The sequence below is a fragment of the Hippopotamus amphibius genome, chromosome 5, assembly GCF_030028045.1.
Source record: "Hippopotamus amphibius kiboko isolate mHipAmp2 chromosome 5, mHipAmp2.hap2, whole genome shotgun sequence".
In the NCBI taxonomy this organism is placed as follows: Eukaryota; Metazoa; Chordata; class Mammalia; order Artiodactyla; family Hippopotamidae; genus Hippopotamus; species Hippopotamus amphibius.
Genome location: NC_080190.1, coordinates 171,677,853 through 171,695,635, shown reverse-complemented (window position 1 = coordinate 171,695,635; position 17,783 = coordinate 171,677,853). Strand labels below are relative to the sequence as shown.

The window sequence follows — 17,783 nt, the reverse complement described above, 5'->3', positions numbered from 1 at the left end:
TTGAGATGTGGCCAGACCTTAGTAAGTGCTCTGATTATGAATACTAGTAGGCAAGTCGTTAATCTTGTTTAGCTAGAAAGGAAAAAGAAGAAAGAAAAGGGAATAAAAACACTCTAGTCCAAGAAATTCCTGCAGCTGGTTTTCTTACATTTGCTTGAATGTCAAGCAGAGAAAGTCCCCAAAAGAATGGCAGCCTTTCTGGCTTAGGCACAGAGGCCCCCCACCCAAGGGCTTTGAAGGGGGACATGGTTTCCCTGTGTTATCACTGTTTTGCTGTCACATCTTGAGTGTGGCTGCTGTGGCCCTCTGTAACCCCAGAGTTAGTGACAAGCAGCTTCGGAAGTTTTCGGTGAGGCTGAGTCTCTCCAGGGGTACTTGAGGCAGCTAGAGGCGAGCCACGCCGGTGCACAGTGGCAGAGTCCGCACGTGCCTGCTGTGCTTGCCCTGTACCCGTAACACATAGCTTGTCTCCAGCTTGGGCCTGGGGGGAGTGGTGGATGTTGTTTGTCTGTTATTATAACTTGATATAGTCATGCTTGCGTCTTAACTTTGTCATACCAAGCTGGCCCTTGACCAGTCTGTTTGACCTAAGTTGCCCTTGGGCGAGTGACTTCGCCTCCCTGGAAGAGCGGAATCGCAAATCCTACCTGTACTCTAGTTTTCAGGATTAAATAAAATCATCTAAAATGCATTTAGTCTTCATGCTCATGGTGAGCACACACGGCTGGTAGCTGCTCTAGTAGCAGTAGTAAAAACAGCTTTTTCTGAAGATCCACAGAGACCTGGAGGTCTTAGGTACAGAAAATGATCAGTTACTATTTTAAAAAAAATGATTATTCAGATTTAAAAGTGGTAGCTATTATTATCCAGATACCAAAATTCAAGGCACATCTTTTTGACATTTTGTAGATGTCTTATGGACATCTACTACAGGTTTTTTTTAAAGTCCTTTTCAATTCTTCACTTATCCTACAATGTGAACTCTAGATTAAAAACTCTAGGTTTGATTAACAACATGAGGTTACTTGTGCTTCTTCGCTGTGTTTTTAAAGTGGTTTTGTATCTACTCCCCAATTCCTTTCCAGGGTGGTGTCCGAATTCCTCCTTAGTCACCATGTCGGCATTCTCCTTCTCACTGCTGTCCTGCTGTGTTTCCGTATTATCTGGAAGAGTACCCTGTTTCTCAGTTTTCCCTGTGTTTACATCTTAAAGTTTGTTTGGTTTTGAACCTTAGCCTTCCCAATAATAAAAAGTAAATAGTAAATCTAAATTTAATAGGAATGTAATGTAAAATTTAAATTGTTTCCACTAAAAATCATGTCATAACTGTTCCTTAGCTGTGGGTGGCCCTTGCCCGTCATTGGACCCCCCGACACACACGCGCACATACATACACGCATGTCCAGATCTTTACAGGTGTGTCTCTACTTTAGCGTCACCTCCACAGTTTGGTTTTCTGTGAAGTAAACAAATTTCTGGTGAGATTTAAACTTATATTTCATAAAAATTAGCCCTTTGTAAATCCTGCATGGCTTCACAGATCATTTTCTCGTGATTACCTCACTGATGTCACAGTAATTCTTAAGGATGAGCTATTGTTGCCCTTTTCACTTAAGGAACCTGAGGCTCAGAAAAACCCTGCGACGTGCCCGGATCGCGCAGCTAACAAAGGATGGCTCTAAGACCCTGGGCCCTTTTCTCCTGAGTCCAGGACCGCTGTCCTTCTTTGTCCCTTCACCACCGTGTGGCCCCTCCCCACAGAACGGGTCACTGCTGCCCCCACCCCCTGTGCGTCTCCATGCTCTGTTCACTGCCCGCTCCCTCGTCCTATTTGTGAGAGAGGACGTTGGATGAAGTTCACGCTTCAGCTGTCGTCCGCGTGTTTACTGTGCACCATCTGAAGGTCGCCCTTAGGACCCATGTGAAAGCCTCAGACTCGCCCGGTAGCTGCTCTGACTCCTTTCCTTCAGTCCTGTTTCTGGCACCATTTTCCTTCTCTCTCTAGTTGTTCTTAGCCCCCCTTCCCTGAATTTCGCCTCCAGGATGTCTATCCCCTAAAGCATGGGCAGGAGCGGAGCAGACGTGAGTGTCTGTCCCCCGCTCTGGCCAGTGAAGGCCCCGCGGCTCTGGGTGGCCCCTCCCTCTTCAGGTCACACAGAGACAGGGAGGTGAGGCAAGGAGTGGGGCCTCGCTGGCTCCGCCGGTCCCAGTCCTCGCGCACCTGAGCTTAGGTGGGAGGATGCGGCGGCCCCCGTGGCAGCGGGCCGGTTCTCAGTGAAGAGGGTTTGGTGCTGAGAAGCCACTGGCTTGCCTTCTGCACCTTTTCCTCTCTCTTAACCCCTTAGATTTTCACCATCTACTTAGAGTTAATAAGTGTATTTCACTTAAAATGTGGAAGCTTCGTTGACCACCCCTTCAGCCCTTTCTGCTCTAGCCTTTGTATATATTATATTCATATATGTTGGTAACCTCATAAAATAAGATTACACTTTGTATTTTTAATAGTATTTTAAGTAAAGTAAGGGGGAAACTCTTTTGTATTTAAGCCCATAACCATTGCTCTTTATTCTTTCCTAAAGATCTTCCTTCCATTTGGTTTTCCTATCTGTCTGAAGAACTTCTTTAGCATTTCTTGTGGTGTGGGCCTGTTGATTAGTTTGGGGTTGTTTTTATTTTTAATCTGAAAATGAATTGAACGTCATTTCACTGGGTATAGAACTCTGAGTTGACAGCATTTTTCTTTTTTCTTTTTTTCCCTTTCAGCACCTTAAAGCTTTCTTCTTTTGCCTACTGACCTCTGTTATTTCTAATGAGAAGTCACTAGCCTTTCAAATTATTACTCTTCTGCATGTGATGTGCCCTTTTTTTCTGGCTGCTGCCACAGTTCTGTCTTGGTTCTGGCAGTTTGTAACTGGGGTGTGCTTGGGTGTGGATTTTGTTGAATTGATCATATTTGGGCTTCACTGATCCTCTTTAATCTGTAAATACATGTCATTGACCGTTGTTTCTTCAGGTATTTTTTCTGCTCCATTTTCTCTCTTCTGAAACTCCATTTCTACCTATGTTAAATCTTTTGATAGTGTCCTTCAGGTCCCAGGGGCTCTATTCTTTTTCTGTTTTCCCCCAATCTTTTTTCTCTAAGTTCTTCAAATTGGATAATTTTTATTGATTTATTTTCAGTTTCCCTGACTCTTCCCTCATCTCCACCCTGATCATCCAATCCTGTGGAGATTTTATTTCAGATGTTTTATTTTTCATTGTGGCATTTTTATCTGACTCTTTTTTATAGCTTCTATTTCTCTGCTGACATTTCCTATCTTCTCAGTAACTATGACCAAATTCTCCTTTATGTCCTTGAGTATAATAGCTCTTTAAAGTCCTTGCTTGCTAATTCTAACTTCTGAGTCACTGTTGGCATCAGCTTCCTTTAGATTTCTTTTCCTCCTGAGAGTAGATTACATTTTAATGTTTATTTGTATATCGAGTGATTTTAGATTATGTCCTGGACATTGTGAGTGATAGGTTGCAGAAACTCTGCATTCAGTATTATTTCTCTGAAGAGTGGTTGGGTTAGTTGGTGGGTCGGTTGGTTGGTTTTAGCAGTCAACTTAACTTGGCAGGTCTCACACTGCAAACTCTCTCCTTTCTGTGATCTCCAATCTTGATTCTGCTGAGTTCAGCCTCAGCTGGGCTTCCTGGAGCCTGCCCTATATGTGCGTGGTACAGGGGTCAGCTAGTGGTTCAGGCAGAATTTATACTCAGAATTTAAGGTACCCTCTCCCTGGCTCTCTCCTTCCTGGGATTTCCCTCCTCACGTTCCACCAGCTCAGTCCTCTGGTTCTTCAAACCATTAAGACTGGGGCCAGCTTTCTGGCTAGTAGCCGTTGAAGTAGGGACTCACCCACTGTTGTTCCCTTCCTCCTTGTGGCAGCTCCCTCCAGAGCCTAACAGCTTCGTGCTGTCACAGGGTCGTTTCCCCTGTCCTCATCCATAGTTGCTCTCTGCAAGAGGATTGGTCAAGTAGGAGCGTCTCGAACTTGGCAAGTATACAAAGAGGTCACCATTGTAAAGTAAGATTTTAGTAGAAACCACTTTTTAAAATAATTTTGAGATGTGTAACACCGTAACCAAACAAAAATACGTTGTTTCCTGCAGTTTGAGGTACCTAATAAGTAAAGAGAGAAATGCAGTTTTGGTGTATTTGTGAAATGAGGTGTTCAATCTGCTGTGCGTGTTTATAAGAGAAGGCGAGAGGCACATGCTTTAGTACTGGTTACTGCCGGCTGCAGAGACGCTGTCCCAGCTTTGCCTCAAGCCTCCAGACTTGTTTTCTGCAAAGATACCAAGGGGGGGTTTGTTGAAAGGTCAATTCCATTCCTTTGTGGTGAGGCAATGTTGGGTAATTATAAGAGATCATGTTTCAAAACTGGCATTCCCATGAACTTGCCAAAACAAGCCATTTCCCTCTTGGCCTTTTTTTTTTTCAACCAGTTTCTTGCTGCTCTTTCTCTGGGTGTTTTCCAAATTAGCCTAAGTAGCTGTGAATCCAGACTGATTTTCTGTCCAAAGCTAATTTTGTGATGTCATCATAAAATTATTATGTTTAGGTGATCAAAGTACAGTCTTTTTCTTTAAAGTTTTTCAAGCATAGAGGAAATGTAGTTTCAAAGAAAAGAGTAGTAGTATAATCAGACTCAGGAAAAATGCTACAGAAATTAAATAGATTTTTAAAAACTAAGGCAGGTGAAAGTACAGAACTAAATGGCATTTCCTTAAAAGTCTTACTGGGTTTTTTTCACCTGCTTTATTTCTCCATCCCAACCGTTCACAGGACAGGAGGCGCAGCTCACAGCTGGTGCCCTTTCTGCTGGGTCGGCAGGAACAGCTGGTGGTCGCCCACTCAGACCGATCGCCCCTGTCCACTCTAAAGCTTGTCTCTGTTGGAGGTTTGCGTTTGAATCTTAGCTCGGTACTGGAAATGGAGAAGCTGTTAGGCCACTTTCTTGCTCTCCGTGAAAATACCTTAAACATAAAATCACATCTTGTTGCTCAGAACGGAAATGTAACGCGGCCTCTCCACACCAGCTTGCAGAACCTGGGGACCAGGTTCCACGGGGGCGCCACAGGCGGGGAGTGTCAGAGAGTGCTTACACGTTGTTACTCTGAAGTGATTTTCTTTGATGACTTTTTCTCCTAAAGGGAGGGAAGCACTGATAAAAAATAAAACTAACGTTGAATAAATACTCCTTTCCCCTCTTCCCAGTTCTCTTCCTAGATGGGGCTCGTGGATAAACAAGGAATGGTTCTCACGTGTTCTGATGTTTGTTAATGAAAAGTCTTACTAGCTTTTATTGTTTTGTCTCTTGGCCAGTTTGAGACTTAGAAACCAGCATCCCAGGAAGAAGCATGAGGGCTCATTGCCAGTTCACATTAGGCAGCTAAAAGCTTTCAAACACAATGTATTGCTACTAAAAATACTTGTAGTTTGGGAAAATATGTTTAAATTTGACCTCCTTGACACTCTGCGCATTCCAGTTTTTTGCTCTGGGTTCCTCAGCAGCTGTAAAGAGGGAAGTTCAGAACTCTCTGCATGGGCGCCCTTACTCCATCTATGGAAGAGCCTCCCCGTTGTAAACAGATACTTTACAAGTTATTTATATTCCGGACTACTCTGAGCAACAAATTATGGTTTCTCCAGAGCATTTCGACATGTTACTTTTGGTATGAGACTGAAGCAACTTGCTTCCCGGTTCCTCCTGCATCCCTGTTCAGTGGTAGCAGGTGATGAAGGGCCGGGAGGGAGGATTCAGGCAGTGAGTCAGCGGGTCAGAGAACGGGGCGCAGCGAGTGTGGGCGAAGGATCAGGGCAGGTGGAGCCTGAGAGGGTCCCCCTGTGGCGGGCGCCCTCTCATGACCTATTTGGAGGTGTCTGTGGCAAGCAGTAACCTTCAGGTCAGGGTGGCCCAGTTCACAAAACAGCCCATGTGAAATAAATTGCCTTCATGAGACCTATTTACGGTAGAGTTCCCATTGTCTTGAAGAATATGCCACACTTGGCCTTCTCAGAGCTTGCCTTTATTTTAATGATCTGAAGAAGTTCGAAATAAGGACAGTTTTTTTTACTTGATTTTTTTCTTGATTTTTGTGGACTTTTCAATTGTTGAAAACTACAGAATTTTTGGAAATTCTTATTTGGAGTCTGTTATTTACTTTGAGGGTCAGCTGATGGAGAGTAGGGCGCTGGAAAGCTCCTCGTCGGAGGTGGTCCCCCTCTCAGGCCAGGGGTCCATGTGGACCCCTGCTCCGGCAGCAGACTCTCCTGGGGCCTGCACCCGTCCCCAGTGAGGCACAGGGAGGTGGCCACCGGTTGTCCTCCCCAGCCAGCGCCTGTGCTCGGCGGGTGGTGGCTTCATTCTGCTGTCAGCACGACGGCACACCGTGATCTGTGATCCAGGGTCTTTGCTAGTTCCGGGCACGGGGGAAGGGGCGGCTCTCAGCCCAGCGGAGGCAAAAGCCAAGCACACAGGCGTTCGCGGCGCGTCCAGGGCCAGGTCCCCGACAGCGCACCCGGCCGGCCCCAGGGGTGCTGCCCGATCCCGCGCTGCTGCTAAGGTTTCACGTTGTTTTCTCAGCCGTGACCGACTAGGTGGAGTGAGAAGAGAAAACAAACCATATTTCGAAGAGGAGGTGGGATCTTTTGACTAAATTCTTTGAAGTGCTGATGTGATCATTGAGGAAAACATTCCCTTTCCTTAAAAAAAAAAAAAGCCTCTTGTCTGTAGTAAGGGCTTGCTGACTCAGGGCACTTATGAGTGAATTCTACGTGTCTTCTGCTGTTAAGTCGCATGAGTGCAGCTGCGTGAGAAACAGCCTGCCCTCGCCTGCAGGCAGCAGGAATGTCTCCTGGAAACATTCGAGCGGATTCCCAGATTAGAAAGGAAGGCTCTGGGGCAGCTGACCTCACTCTCTCACGCGCGGCTCTGGGAGGTTCTCTGCTGCCTTCTGCCAGGAGGCTGGGACTGGGAAGGAGCCTCATTACGCGGCTGCGGGCTGCGGGCTGCGGGCGGGCGGGCGGGCGCTGTCTGCCGCTGGAGGACCGAGGTCCCCGCGGGCCGGGCGGCGGGCGCCCCTGCCATGGCGCAGAGCCCGGCTGCGGCGCCCTGAGCCCGGCGGGTGAGTAGCCGCTTTCAAGCCCGCGGACGTTTCCGAGGCGCTTGTAAATACTGTTGCGTTTCCTTTCGTCCTGATGCGACAGAGCACTGGTTAAAGTGGAAGCCGGGAGGAGGGTCGTGGTGAGCAGTTTGGGGAGGGTGTGGCTGGGGGGCTGCGTTGTCGGTCAGTGTGCTGCTGTGGTGACACTGTGGGGCTGGGGCTGTGCTCTGTAGAGCGTGACTCCGGGTGGCTCAGGGAAGCTGCTTCCTGCTTAAAGGAAACTGGCGCCCAGGCTGGCTCCTCTTTGGTCTCCAGCTTCTTGTCTTGCCCGCTGTCTCTCCCTTACCGGAGGCTGTGCCCTGTGCATCACGGCTCTTCTGGAACCCTTCTGTGAAGTTAGAAACCCCGTCCTCTTTCCCTCTCTTCACTGGTATCTACCGCCAGCCCGCTGGGGCTCCTTGGAAACATCTGGGCGGGGTCTGGTGTGTGCGAACCCTCTCCTGTGTCAGCTCGCCTTACGCCCTGTGTTGTCTCTCTAGCACAATCCTGGAGGAAGAGAAGGTCCAGCAAGAAGAACGGATGAGGATGGAGTCCAGAAGACAGGTCACAGTGTCCTGGGACTCCGGAGGGTCCGATGAAGCGCCGCCCAAGGTAGCAAAGGCCCCCACCCCATCTTTGGCATCACTGCTGCTAACGTTTGATGTTTATGGTGTAGGCAGCTGCTATCTGTGGGGAGAAAACCAAATAGCGGATTTATTCTAAGAGTAATCACTGCAGCTTTTGTTTCTGTTTCTTGTCTCTGGTTTGTGCCCCTGCCTAGCACCCTCCTGGGCACTAATGTGCATTTCAGCTGTGGGCTCTTTGAAGCCATGAGTGACTGGATTCAGTGTGATCGTCCCATCCCCCTCCCTGCCCCCCTGGTCAGACTTAAGTGAGCACTGCTCGGGGAGGCTTCTCTCTGCGAGGTGTCTGGGACCTTCCTGATGACCACATAGAGTGTCACCAAGCCGCGAACACTTTACATTTCCCTTTATTGTGAAAGGAGTCAATGTCCACCCGACCCTGTTCCTTTTGGGTTTGGTTCTTTTGGGTTTGGTTTTGTTTTGCTGAGAACCTGGTGCACATCTTCTGCCTTTTCTCATCTGTGGCTGGTGCTGGGTTGTCAGTGTGGAAGCAGGCAGCATGTTGCATTTGCTCGCTGAGGGCTGCCCAGCCCTGCCCTCCAGCCTCCCAGCCTCCCAGCCTCCCCTCTGGCTCAGCTGGGCTGGGGCTGGACCCAGTTGGCCCTTAAATACTCCCCTCAGATTAGGATTCTTTGTTCTCTTTTTGCTTTTGACAGGATGGTATTTTCACACACTGGCCTACTTGCCGTAAATAATCTAGTTCAGACCGTTTCTAGTTCAGACCGTTTTCTGGACAGTAAATAGATAATAGGCTTTTTTGCAGTTAGTAGTTACCTTGCTATTTGATATTTGATTAGCTAAAAATATATTAAAGGAACTCTGACAGTTCTTTTACTTTGTTTTCTTTTTAAAAACTGTTCTGAAATCTGTTCACACAAAGTGCTGTTTAAGTATTGTACCCATTTTTTTTATCATGATGCCTGAAATCTGTCTTCTTGGCCATTGTTTTAAACTTTATAACACTGAGTGTTATTACGCATTGAAAGTGAACACAGGTGAGTGACCCAGTTCTTCAGAATTTTAGCGGTGAAGGGTTCTGTAGTCTAGCTTCCTCCACCAGTGGGAAAACTGAGGCCCGCAGGAGGAGGGCCATGTGCTTTGTTCTGTGGGTGTTAACTCTGAGCCAGTTAGTGATGAGACCGGAACACTGCTCTGTGTCTCCTCATTTTAACAACAACAAAGTCCCTAGTTACCCCCCGAAAAGCTCTGAACCCCAGCATCTCAGGCCTCCGCCTTGTACACACAGGTCTGCCTGCTTCCTCACTCAGTAGCAGCTGTGGAATGGCTCAGTACTGAAGACCCTTGAAGTTACTTCCTCAGTCCTGGAAACCAAGTAGATCTGCTCACCGGCAGCTCTGATGACCAGGCGGGGTACCTACCGGTTCCCAGCCTCACTCTCCTCGTCTGTGAAGTGAGGGTACCGGTGTTCCCCACCTCTTAGGGTGTCATGAAGACCAAATGAGATAATGCGTTCATAGCTCTGTTTTTAGTCACAAGAGTGTAAGGAGCTCTACACAGTTGGTGATGAATTAGCACAGATGATGCAGCATTCCCCTAAAACTCACAGAATGAAAGAAGCTTTTCCATCTAAATGTGATTGCCTCTCTCAATCTGTATGATTTTTAATAATTTTCACGTGGCTGAGTTTTGAAAGCTATGATACTAAGTTCATGAGCAGAGGTGGAGGTGGTTATGCTTCTTTGTTTTACAGAACAAAGGTGAGTTCTGCTTAAATTTTTAAAAATCCTCACGTTTCTTTCCTTAGGATGGTTTCAAAGTGCATATTTTGAGGCTCTTTTCTGTAATCAGAGATGGTTCTATCCTTTAAAATGGGTCAGCAGACTATACCCACTACGTGTCTCTGTTGATGAACGCTTTATTGCGTGAACTGGCCCCTTGGCTTGTGTATTGTCCGTGGCTGGGTCCCCCTTCGCAGACGGACTTGAGTGGTCCAGTTGCATTGTGGCTCAAAGAGATTAAAATATTGACTCTTTGGGAACTCCCTGGCTGTCCAGTGGTTACGACTTGGCGCTTTCACTGACAAGTGTGTGGGTTCAATCCCTGGTCAGGGAACTAAGACCCCAGAGGCTACTTGGTGTGACCAAAAAAAATAAAATATATACTCTTTGATCCCCAAATTAAAAGGTTGGCAGCCCCCAGATTAAAATCTTAATGGGTAAAGGGAACTCCCTGGCAGTCCAGTGGTTAGGACTCATCGCTTTCACTGCCAAGGGCCCAGGGTCAATCTCTGGTCGGGGACTAAGATCCCACAAGCTGCAGGGTGCAGCCAAAAAAATAAAAAATTTAATGGGTAGAAAGTCACCTACATTAGTGTATATACATGCAGATGCTGGGTGTTCTAATTTCTAATCATGTAAATGTCAGTAGATATATTCCAGATAAGCAGAGGCTCATGGAGTCCTCAGTAATTTCTGAGAATATTTTCCTTTCTCTTCCTCCTCACTCGGGAAGCTTTGGACAGAAGCTGCCCCAGCTCCATAGTTTGCTTCGTGAAAATCCCAGTTTCTGTCTCTGAGGAGGAGATGCAGTGACCCTGCTAAGTCTTGCACTTCGTAGCAGGTGGCCTTCTGGAAGCATACGTGGTGGTCTGCTCGAAGCCCTCATCCCAGCTTAGCTTGTTTGATCTGCATGGCAGCCCTGTCCCCACGTCCTTGTGGAGGGTGTGGAGGCGCAGGGGGCGAGTGGTCCCGACCAGATGCTGGCCTCTCCCAGCCTGCCCTCTTGACCGGCACGCTGAGTCCGCACTTGTCTAGAAAGAAAGCAGAACTGTTAGCAGTATGTCCCTGCTCTCCACAGCAGGTGGCTAACAAAATTCCATTTTGTGGTATTCTTGGCACAGTAGTTTCATCTGCTGTAAAACACGTTTTCATCTTTTCATGTTACCTTCATTTTGGAATGGAACCTTATAAGTGTTACCGTGTGCTACCCATGTAAGTATTTGAGCCACCGTAGTGTGTTCTGTGGAGATCCTGCCGTTCCATGATGGTCCTTTTGTAATCCCCTTTTGATTCGGTGAGTCCCAGTGTGCTTGCCGTAGGGAGGGCAGCAGCGCAGCGCAGTGGGCTGTGGAGTCGGGCGTTGCCAGCTCTGCAGCCTCTGTAAAATGGGGCGATGATACTGCTTTGTAGCATTGCTCTCAGAATTATCAGATTATACGTATAGCACCTAGTTCTACATGGAGGACACATTGAGTGAAAAGTTTTATTTTTGCCTGTGTTACATACCTGCCACCTCCAAAGTGTAAGCCAGCAGACACGTGTCCACCTATCAGACAGCTCTGAATACTGTCCTGATTCCTGGGTCTGCACCCTCCTGTGCTTGGACTCCTGGAAGCCTTTGCCACACGGCTGTTGTAATGCAAACATATTAGCACACACCTTTAAAACGATTGTTGCCAATGAAATGTCAGTGTAACCACTTGTTCAGATGAAATGTTTAAAAATATAAATCTAAAGGATAGTCCCTAGGGCTTCATGGAGCACACTTTGGAAACTGCCACCCTGACACACAGGTAAAGCCCATGAGTCCCCCTTCATGCCCTTTCCTGTTTCAGGGGGTCTTGGGGATCCGTCCTCGCGGTTAAGATTGGAGCAGGCTGCACCTGGAGCACTGAAATGCAACAGGGCTAAAGGGGTGAGGCAGCCTTTCCCGCCCTCAAGAGACTTAACAGGCCCGTGCAGCAGGCCGGGAGCGTGTGCAGAGGCAGCTGCGGTCCACGTGTCGGAGGAGAGCGGGCAGTGTGCTTCCGGATCAAGAGGGGCATGTGACATGGGGAGACTCAGGACAGTCAGTGGTCCCTGGTGGAGGCAGGACATACTCCAGGCCGAGGAGGAATGACACTGTTTAGAGACTCAGACTCACTCAGACCTTAACTAAAGCAAAGCATGTGTTGCTCTGGGACCATGTGTGTCCACAGGAAGGAGACACCGGCACTGAGGCGTCTTCCTTCCTCCCCTGGGCTTGCTGGGCCCCAGGGCTCTTTGCTGTGATTTCTCATCTTTCTTTGTCTGGAGAGCCCTGAGTTCCCACTTTGTTAAATCCCTCAGGTTGAGAAGACTTTATTGACTTATCTTCCATCTGAGACTAAATCTTTCTTTTTGCTCTGAACTTTACATTCATGTGTCAAACAGAATGAAAAGTTTAGAGCTTGAAGTGACTTCAGAGTTCCTCCAGGTCAACTCCAGTTTTATAGATGAGGAAACAGAAGCCGGCTGGTGTCCCACGTGCTCACACCAGTGAGTAGCGGAGAGGGCAGCCTCCAGATTCATGTTGCCTCAGTGCTGAGTGGTGTCGAGCATCTTCTCATGTGCTTATTGGCTGCTGGTATAGCTTCTTTGGGTCTACTCACATCTTTTGCCCACTGTTTACTTAGATTATTTGTCCTTTTATTGTTGAGTTGTAAGAGTTCTTTCTATATTCTAGATATGAATCTTATCAGATAGGTGCTGTGCAAATACTTTGTTCCATTCATGTGTTATCTTTTCACTTTCTTGATGGTGTCCTATCTAAGAAACCATTGCCTAACTCAAGGTCACAAAGATCTACTCCTGTGTTTTCTTCTAAGAGTATTAGTTTTAGCTCTTACGTTTAGAAATATGATCCATTGAGAATTAATTTCTGTGTATGTTTTTTTTTTAATTTTTTAAAATAAATTTATTTATTTATTCATTCATTCATTGGCTGTGTTGGGTCTTCATTGCTGCTTGCAGGCTTTCTCTAATTGCGGTGAGCGGGGGCTACTCTTTGTTGTGGTTGCACAGGCTTCGCATTACAATGGCTTCTCTTGTTGCAGAGCACGGGCTCTAGGCGCATCAGTTTCAGTAGTTGTGGCACACAGGCTTAGTTGCTCTGTGGCATGTGGGATCTTCCTGGACCAGGGATCGAACCTGTGTCCCCTGCATTGGCAGGAGGATTCTTAACCACTGTGCCACCAGGGAAGTCCCTAATTTCTGGGTATGTTGTAAGGAAGGGGTCCAGCTTCATATTTCACATGTGGATATCCTGTTGTCCCAGCATTATTCGTTGAAAAGATTGTTACCCTCATGGAAATGTCTTCACACACTTTATCATTCTTTCCAACTAAGCTCTTATAGAAAATTATCTTTTTCTGTTCTTTTTAATAAAATGCAGATTTACCAAACTAATCAGAATACTTATTCATATGATGCTCTGTTGATTTGTTCACAGCCCAGCAGACCTGGTTATCCTAGTCCGAGGTCCAGCGAAGGATTTTATCCCAGCCCACAGCACATGGTACAAACCAATCACTATCAGGTATACCATTCATAACAGTGATAAAATGTGTTATTTTATTCTTCAGCACATTTGGGGGTGGGGAGGTACATTGCACATATTTATAAATTAAAACATTCTTTTTTTTTTAATCAAACAAATGAGTGATTCTCTCCCAAGCCCTACGTTTCCTTGCCTTGTAAATAAGACCAGCTGTAGAGCATTTCCTATAGGCCTTTTCAGCTTGAAATGCTCTTTTGATCCTTTCACGTGGCTGGTGTCATATAGAAAACTACCTTAGGTAACTCGAAATCTCTTTGTTGTGAAAATTCCTAAATGTTATCTGGCAGTAATATATCCCTTCTGACCAAAAATAGTAGTTGATATAGCATTTTATATTTAGTAGAATTTTTATTAAAATATTTTCATTCAAATAAACTGTGCGAACTATCTGTACATCTTTTTGAAAGTTCAGAAATTGTGTATTGTCAGTATGGATTTTTGGTATAAATCATTGCCTAGAGAGCTGACACATGTACGGAATCGTTGTTGAAGGGTGTTTGGAAGTACAGATTTGTCTGTGCTTCACCTCATGTAAAAAGTAGCTGGCAACTCTGGCTGCCCGGTACAGTCTAGTGAGTTAGGGAGACACATATAGATTCCTCTCTCTCTCTCAGTTGAGGGAGAATCATGTAAAGAAACTCCTCTCACTTTCCTTCTGCCTTGAAATTTTTCTCCATGTCCCACTGTCTTTTCTCTGCCTTAGTCATCTTCATTAGACCGTGAAGGCCTCCCTTCTCTCACCATCCGCCCTGGTTCACTAGAGGACAAGCACTTGGGGGCTTTGTCTGTTCTTTGCTGGTGGAGTAGTAGTGAGTTGGGCAGGAAGGAGACTTGCAGAGCGATGGCTTAGCTGTGTTCACGGCCTGTTGCTTTTACATCCAAAGATGGTCTACTCTCAGCATTATAAAAAGTGTAAAATTCCAAAGTAAAGAATTTCTGGTTTCCTAGTGTCTATTTGCATTAGTTATCTAACGTGGCCATAACAGGTGACCTTTCTTGAAGCTGCAGTTGAGAGTCCGTTTCCTTGCCTTTCCCAGCCTCTAGGGGCACCTGCGTTCCTCCACTCATAACCCCTGTCTCCACTCAAAGCCCAGGCATCCCTGACCGTTCTTCAGTAGTCACACCCTCCTTTCTCTCCCTTCTGCTTCCCTCTTGCGTTTTGATGACATAGGGACCCTTATGATCATGTAGGGTCCATCCAGATAATCCGGGGTAAGCCCCCATCTCAGGAGTCCTAATCTATGATCACATCTGCATAGTCCCTTTGCCATGTGGGCCACCGTATTCACAGGTTCCAGGGATTAGGACACGGACGTCTTTGAGGAGCCGTTATTCTGCTACCACGTTGTTCTCTGGAATCTTAGTTAATTCCGTCACGTGGAAAGCAGGACTGTGCAGACGTCGTACTGTGTCAGCACGTGACCTGGCCCCTTCACTCATCCGCAGGTCTCTGGCTACCCTGCTTCACATGGAATCACAGCCATGGCTGGCAGCATCTACCCGGGTCAGGCATCTCTTTTAGACCAAACAGATTCCTGGAATCACAGACCACAGGAGATATCGATGTGGCAGCCCAACGTGGAGGTAAATTAGATGTTTTTGGCTTTGCTTTGTTACCTGATGAGGCTGTACCCAAGGCACAGGATTTCTAAATCCTAAGATTTCTCGATTTAGATGTCCTAATTCTAAGATAAAATGCTCTCTGGGTCTGTGAATCTTTTTCACTAAAAGATGGAGAGATGCTACCATCATTAGCCCATTCATTTGAAAAGCAGAGCCCTACATGAGGCCAAGGAACAGAGCCTCAACTCTGCAGACCATTATAATTTTTACTAAATTTTTCTGGTAAAACCAAGAACCACTCCTATAATGTTAAAAATCACTTCTTTGAATGCAAGAGCATCCGTGGTTGTCTGCTGTTCATTTTCCTCTCCTTGGAGTAAACGTGCTTCACACTCCCTGGTGTGTATGTGTCGTAATCCTCCTGCCATTATTTTACTCCCAGATTGTTTCCAGTTTTTTGCTCTAACTAATGATGCGTTCTTTGCACATACCTTGGATTGCTCCTTTAGAATAGGTCCCTGCAAGTGAACAGTTGTATCCTTTTTAAAGCTGTTTCACACACATGAACGTGAAATATGACCCTCATGAAAGTTGCTCCCACAAACAGAGTATGAGACCCTGTTTCCACCACCCTTGCTATTTTGGTTAATTTTTTGGAAAGACCCATGGAAAAAAAGTAAGAGTATCACACGTCGACTACTGAGAGTGGACCTTCCAACCCCTCCCCAGGACGCCGCGGCTCTGGACCTGCGCGGCATCGGGCCGGTGCTGCCAGCCCACCTGATGGAAGAGCGGCTGATGCGGCAGCAGCAGGAGATGGAGGAGGATCAGCGCTGGCTGGAGAAGGAGGAGAGGTTTCTGGTAACCAGTCTCAGGGTGTCCTTCCGCTCTGTAAGCCCTTGGGAGCCTGCCGTGCTGCAGAAGATGGTAGAGCTCATCTTTTCCAAAGAGGAGCGTTTGTTTTCTCTCTGCTTCCTAAGACTTGGAGTAGTGGGTCGTTCACTTTTCTTGAGTTACTTCTTCAGGATACATTTCTAGGATGTCAGTAGTAGCATTATGGGCTCAGATGTAGTGCTGTTTCTGTCGTTTTGCATTACTGCCACGTTTACACAGAAACAATTCCCACTGAAGTGTCAGCTTGCACAGAAGACATTACCTTTTGCTACTGCAGGGCACGTGACTAGACAGCCCGGGGCCCCGGGCTTGCCATCCTGGGCTCCTCTTGTTCGAGGTCTGAGAGACGCGGACCTCCTGCCACGTGCCTCTGGGGTTACGGGCAGCAAATGTCTTCCTGGGACAGCTCTTGTCAGCAGTCCCTCAGAAGTCCCTGGGGACAGAGGAGCAGAGACAGAGTGGGCTCTGTGTGTCACGTGGCCCTCCGCCTCAGGACCACTCCCCTGTCACCCTGCACAGCTATTTCAGCCTTCCCAAAGCAGCCTGAAGAGAAGGATGGCTGGACAGAGCCTGGGTGGAGTGCTTCCACAGAGCCCGTGCCCGGCTGGTCCCTCAGGCTTTGGCCATAAGCATCCCCTGAGGCCACCTCTGTGTCACCTTCTGTGCTGAGGGACCAGACTCCAGTGCGGGGGGGTATAGCCCTGTTTGTGAATCTCTGGGAGGCCTGCAGGCACAGAAACAGGAAGTCAACAACCCGAGGTTTCACAAGACAGCGGCTCATCACCTGTGATCCTAATGTCATTCTTTAGACGGGGCTTTCTTTTTGAAAACTGTAGTTTCAAATTAAACAAAGCAAACTGCACACAGGATTGGTGAAGCACGTTTTAACCCATCGGGTGGCCAGTGCCCTCGCTGGGGGGGGTGCGGGAGGAGAGCACATGAGGTAGAAACACGCTCTCACTTTCTTTTCTTTTTTTTTTTTTAATTTAGGCCTGCAGATATCACACACACTCCACGCTCAGTTAACTGCCAGAGAGGACTAACGCACCCCCCACCCCCACCCCCACCCCCGGTCTCGGCTTAGCAGTGAAGATAATACAAAGCACTTGTCACGTGTCAGTCACCATCCTATGTATTTCTCATGTACAAAGTCATTCAGTCTTTATAACCACCTGTGGGGAAGAGACAGGTCCAGGATATTTTATCCGAAACTCTTGAGGGTTCTATGTGCTTCACTATTTTTTTGCTTGAGAGAGTTAATGTAGGGAGTTTCCTGGCAGTCCAGTGGTTAGGCCTCAGCACTTTTGCTGCTGGGGCCCGGGTTCAGTCCCTGGTCAGGGAACTAAGATCCTGCAAGCCACGCTGTGTGTCCAGAAAGGAAGGAAGGAAGAAACTTAATGAAATATGACGCACATGCCGTATATTATATAAACATTCCAATAGTATAGAGTTAAAAGCACCAACATGCTTACTGCAAAACACAGGTGTTCATATTACCAGGTGTAAAGACAGCCCCCCCACATCAGTTCAGGTTTTGCCACGAATTAGTTTTTTCCTTCAAACTTAAAAAAACAAACTTAGCAGTCTTCAGTGCATTTTAGGTTTTGGAAACAAGGATAAAGGAATCTGCCCGTGCCCATTATCACCCTCGTTTTAGAGATGAGGGAGTTGCCCGGGGCCGCCGGAGAGTGTTGGCCAAGCCGGGGTCCGTGGTGCCAGCCGCTCTGCCAGCTGTGCTGGGCCCCACAGCCGAGTGCTCTTCTGCACATGCGTTCACTGTGACGCACACGAAATGCCGGAATGTCACTGGGTATTTAAATTAAAGCGTATCTTGAGATGATAAGGCAAGCAGCAAAAATTGGTTATTACTTTACTAATCTGAGTGAACCACAGGTAGTGGATATTGAATCAGTTCCACGAACACAACTGCTGTTCCCTAGCCCTACATTTTAAACCTTTTGTCCGGATAGCCTACTTTCCCGCATCAGTTTGTGTTTTAAAAAGTAAATGTTACAAACTCTTCATACTTAAGCACTGGTGTCTGGTTTTCAATTGCCCCTGAGTGTTGAGGAAGGCCGCGAGCTGCTCTGACGGAGCCCAGCCAGCAGCGAGAGCAGGAGGGGAGCCTGGGGGTGCTCCTCGGAGTCAGGATGACGTTGGTGCCCAGGCTGGAGC

The 17,783-nt window shown here is 47.1% G+C and overlaps 1 protein-coding gene across 7 annotated transcripts in view; it reads left to right on the top strand.

The window, feature by feature from the left end:
• The window catches only part of PTK2 (protein tyrosine kinase 2), a 235,689-nt gene that overhangs the window by 192,773 nt on the left and 25,133 nt on the right, over positions 1-17,783 (top strand). For 3 of the 7 annotated variants that reach the window (XM_057735053.1, XM_057735051.1, XM_057735050.1), the window contains 4 exons: positions 7,692-7,803; positions 13,044-13,130; positions 14,598-14,735; positions 15,444-15,575. In XM_057735053.1, coding sequence (XP_057591036.1) covers positions 7,692-7,803; positions 13,044-13,130; positions 14,598-14,735; positions 15,444-15,575 — 469 coding nt within the window. Of the gene's footprint in view, positions 1-7,061; positions 7,174-7,262; positions 7,293-7,691; positions 7,804-13,043; positions 13,131-14,597; positions 14,736-15,443; positions 15,666-17,783 lie in introns of those variants that run through there. The other 4 variants (XM_057735052.1, XM_057735049.1, XM_057735054.1 and 1 more) reach the window with 3 other exon arrangements.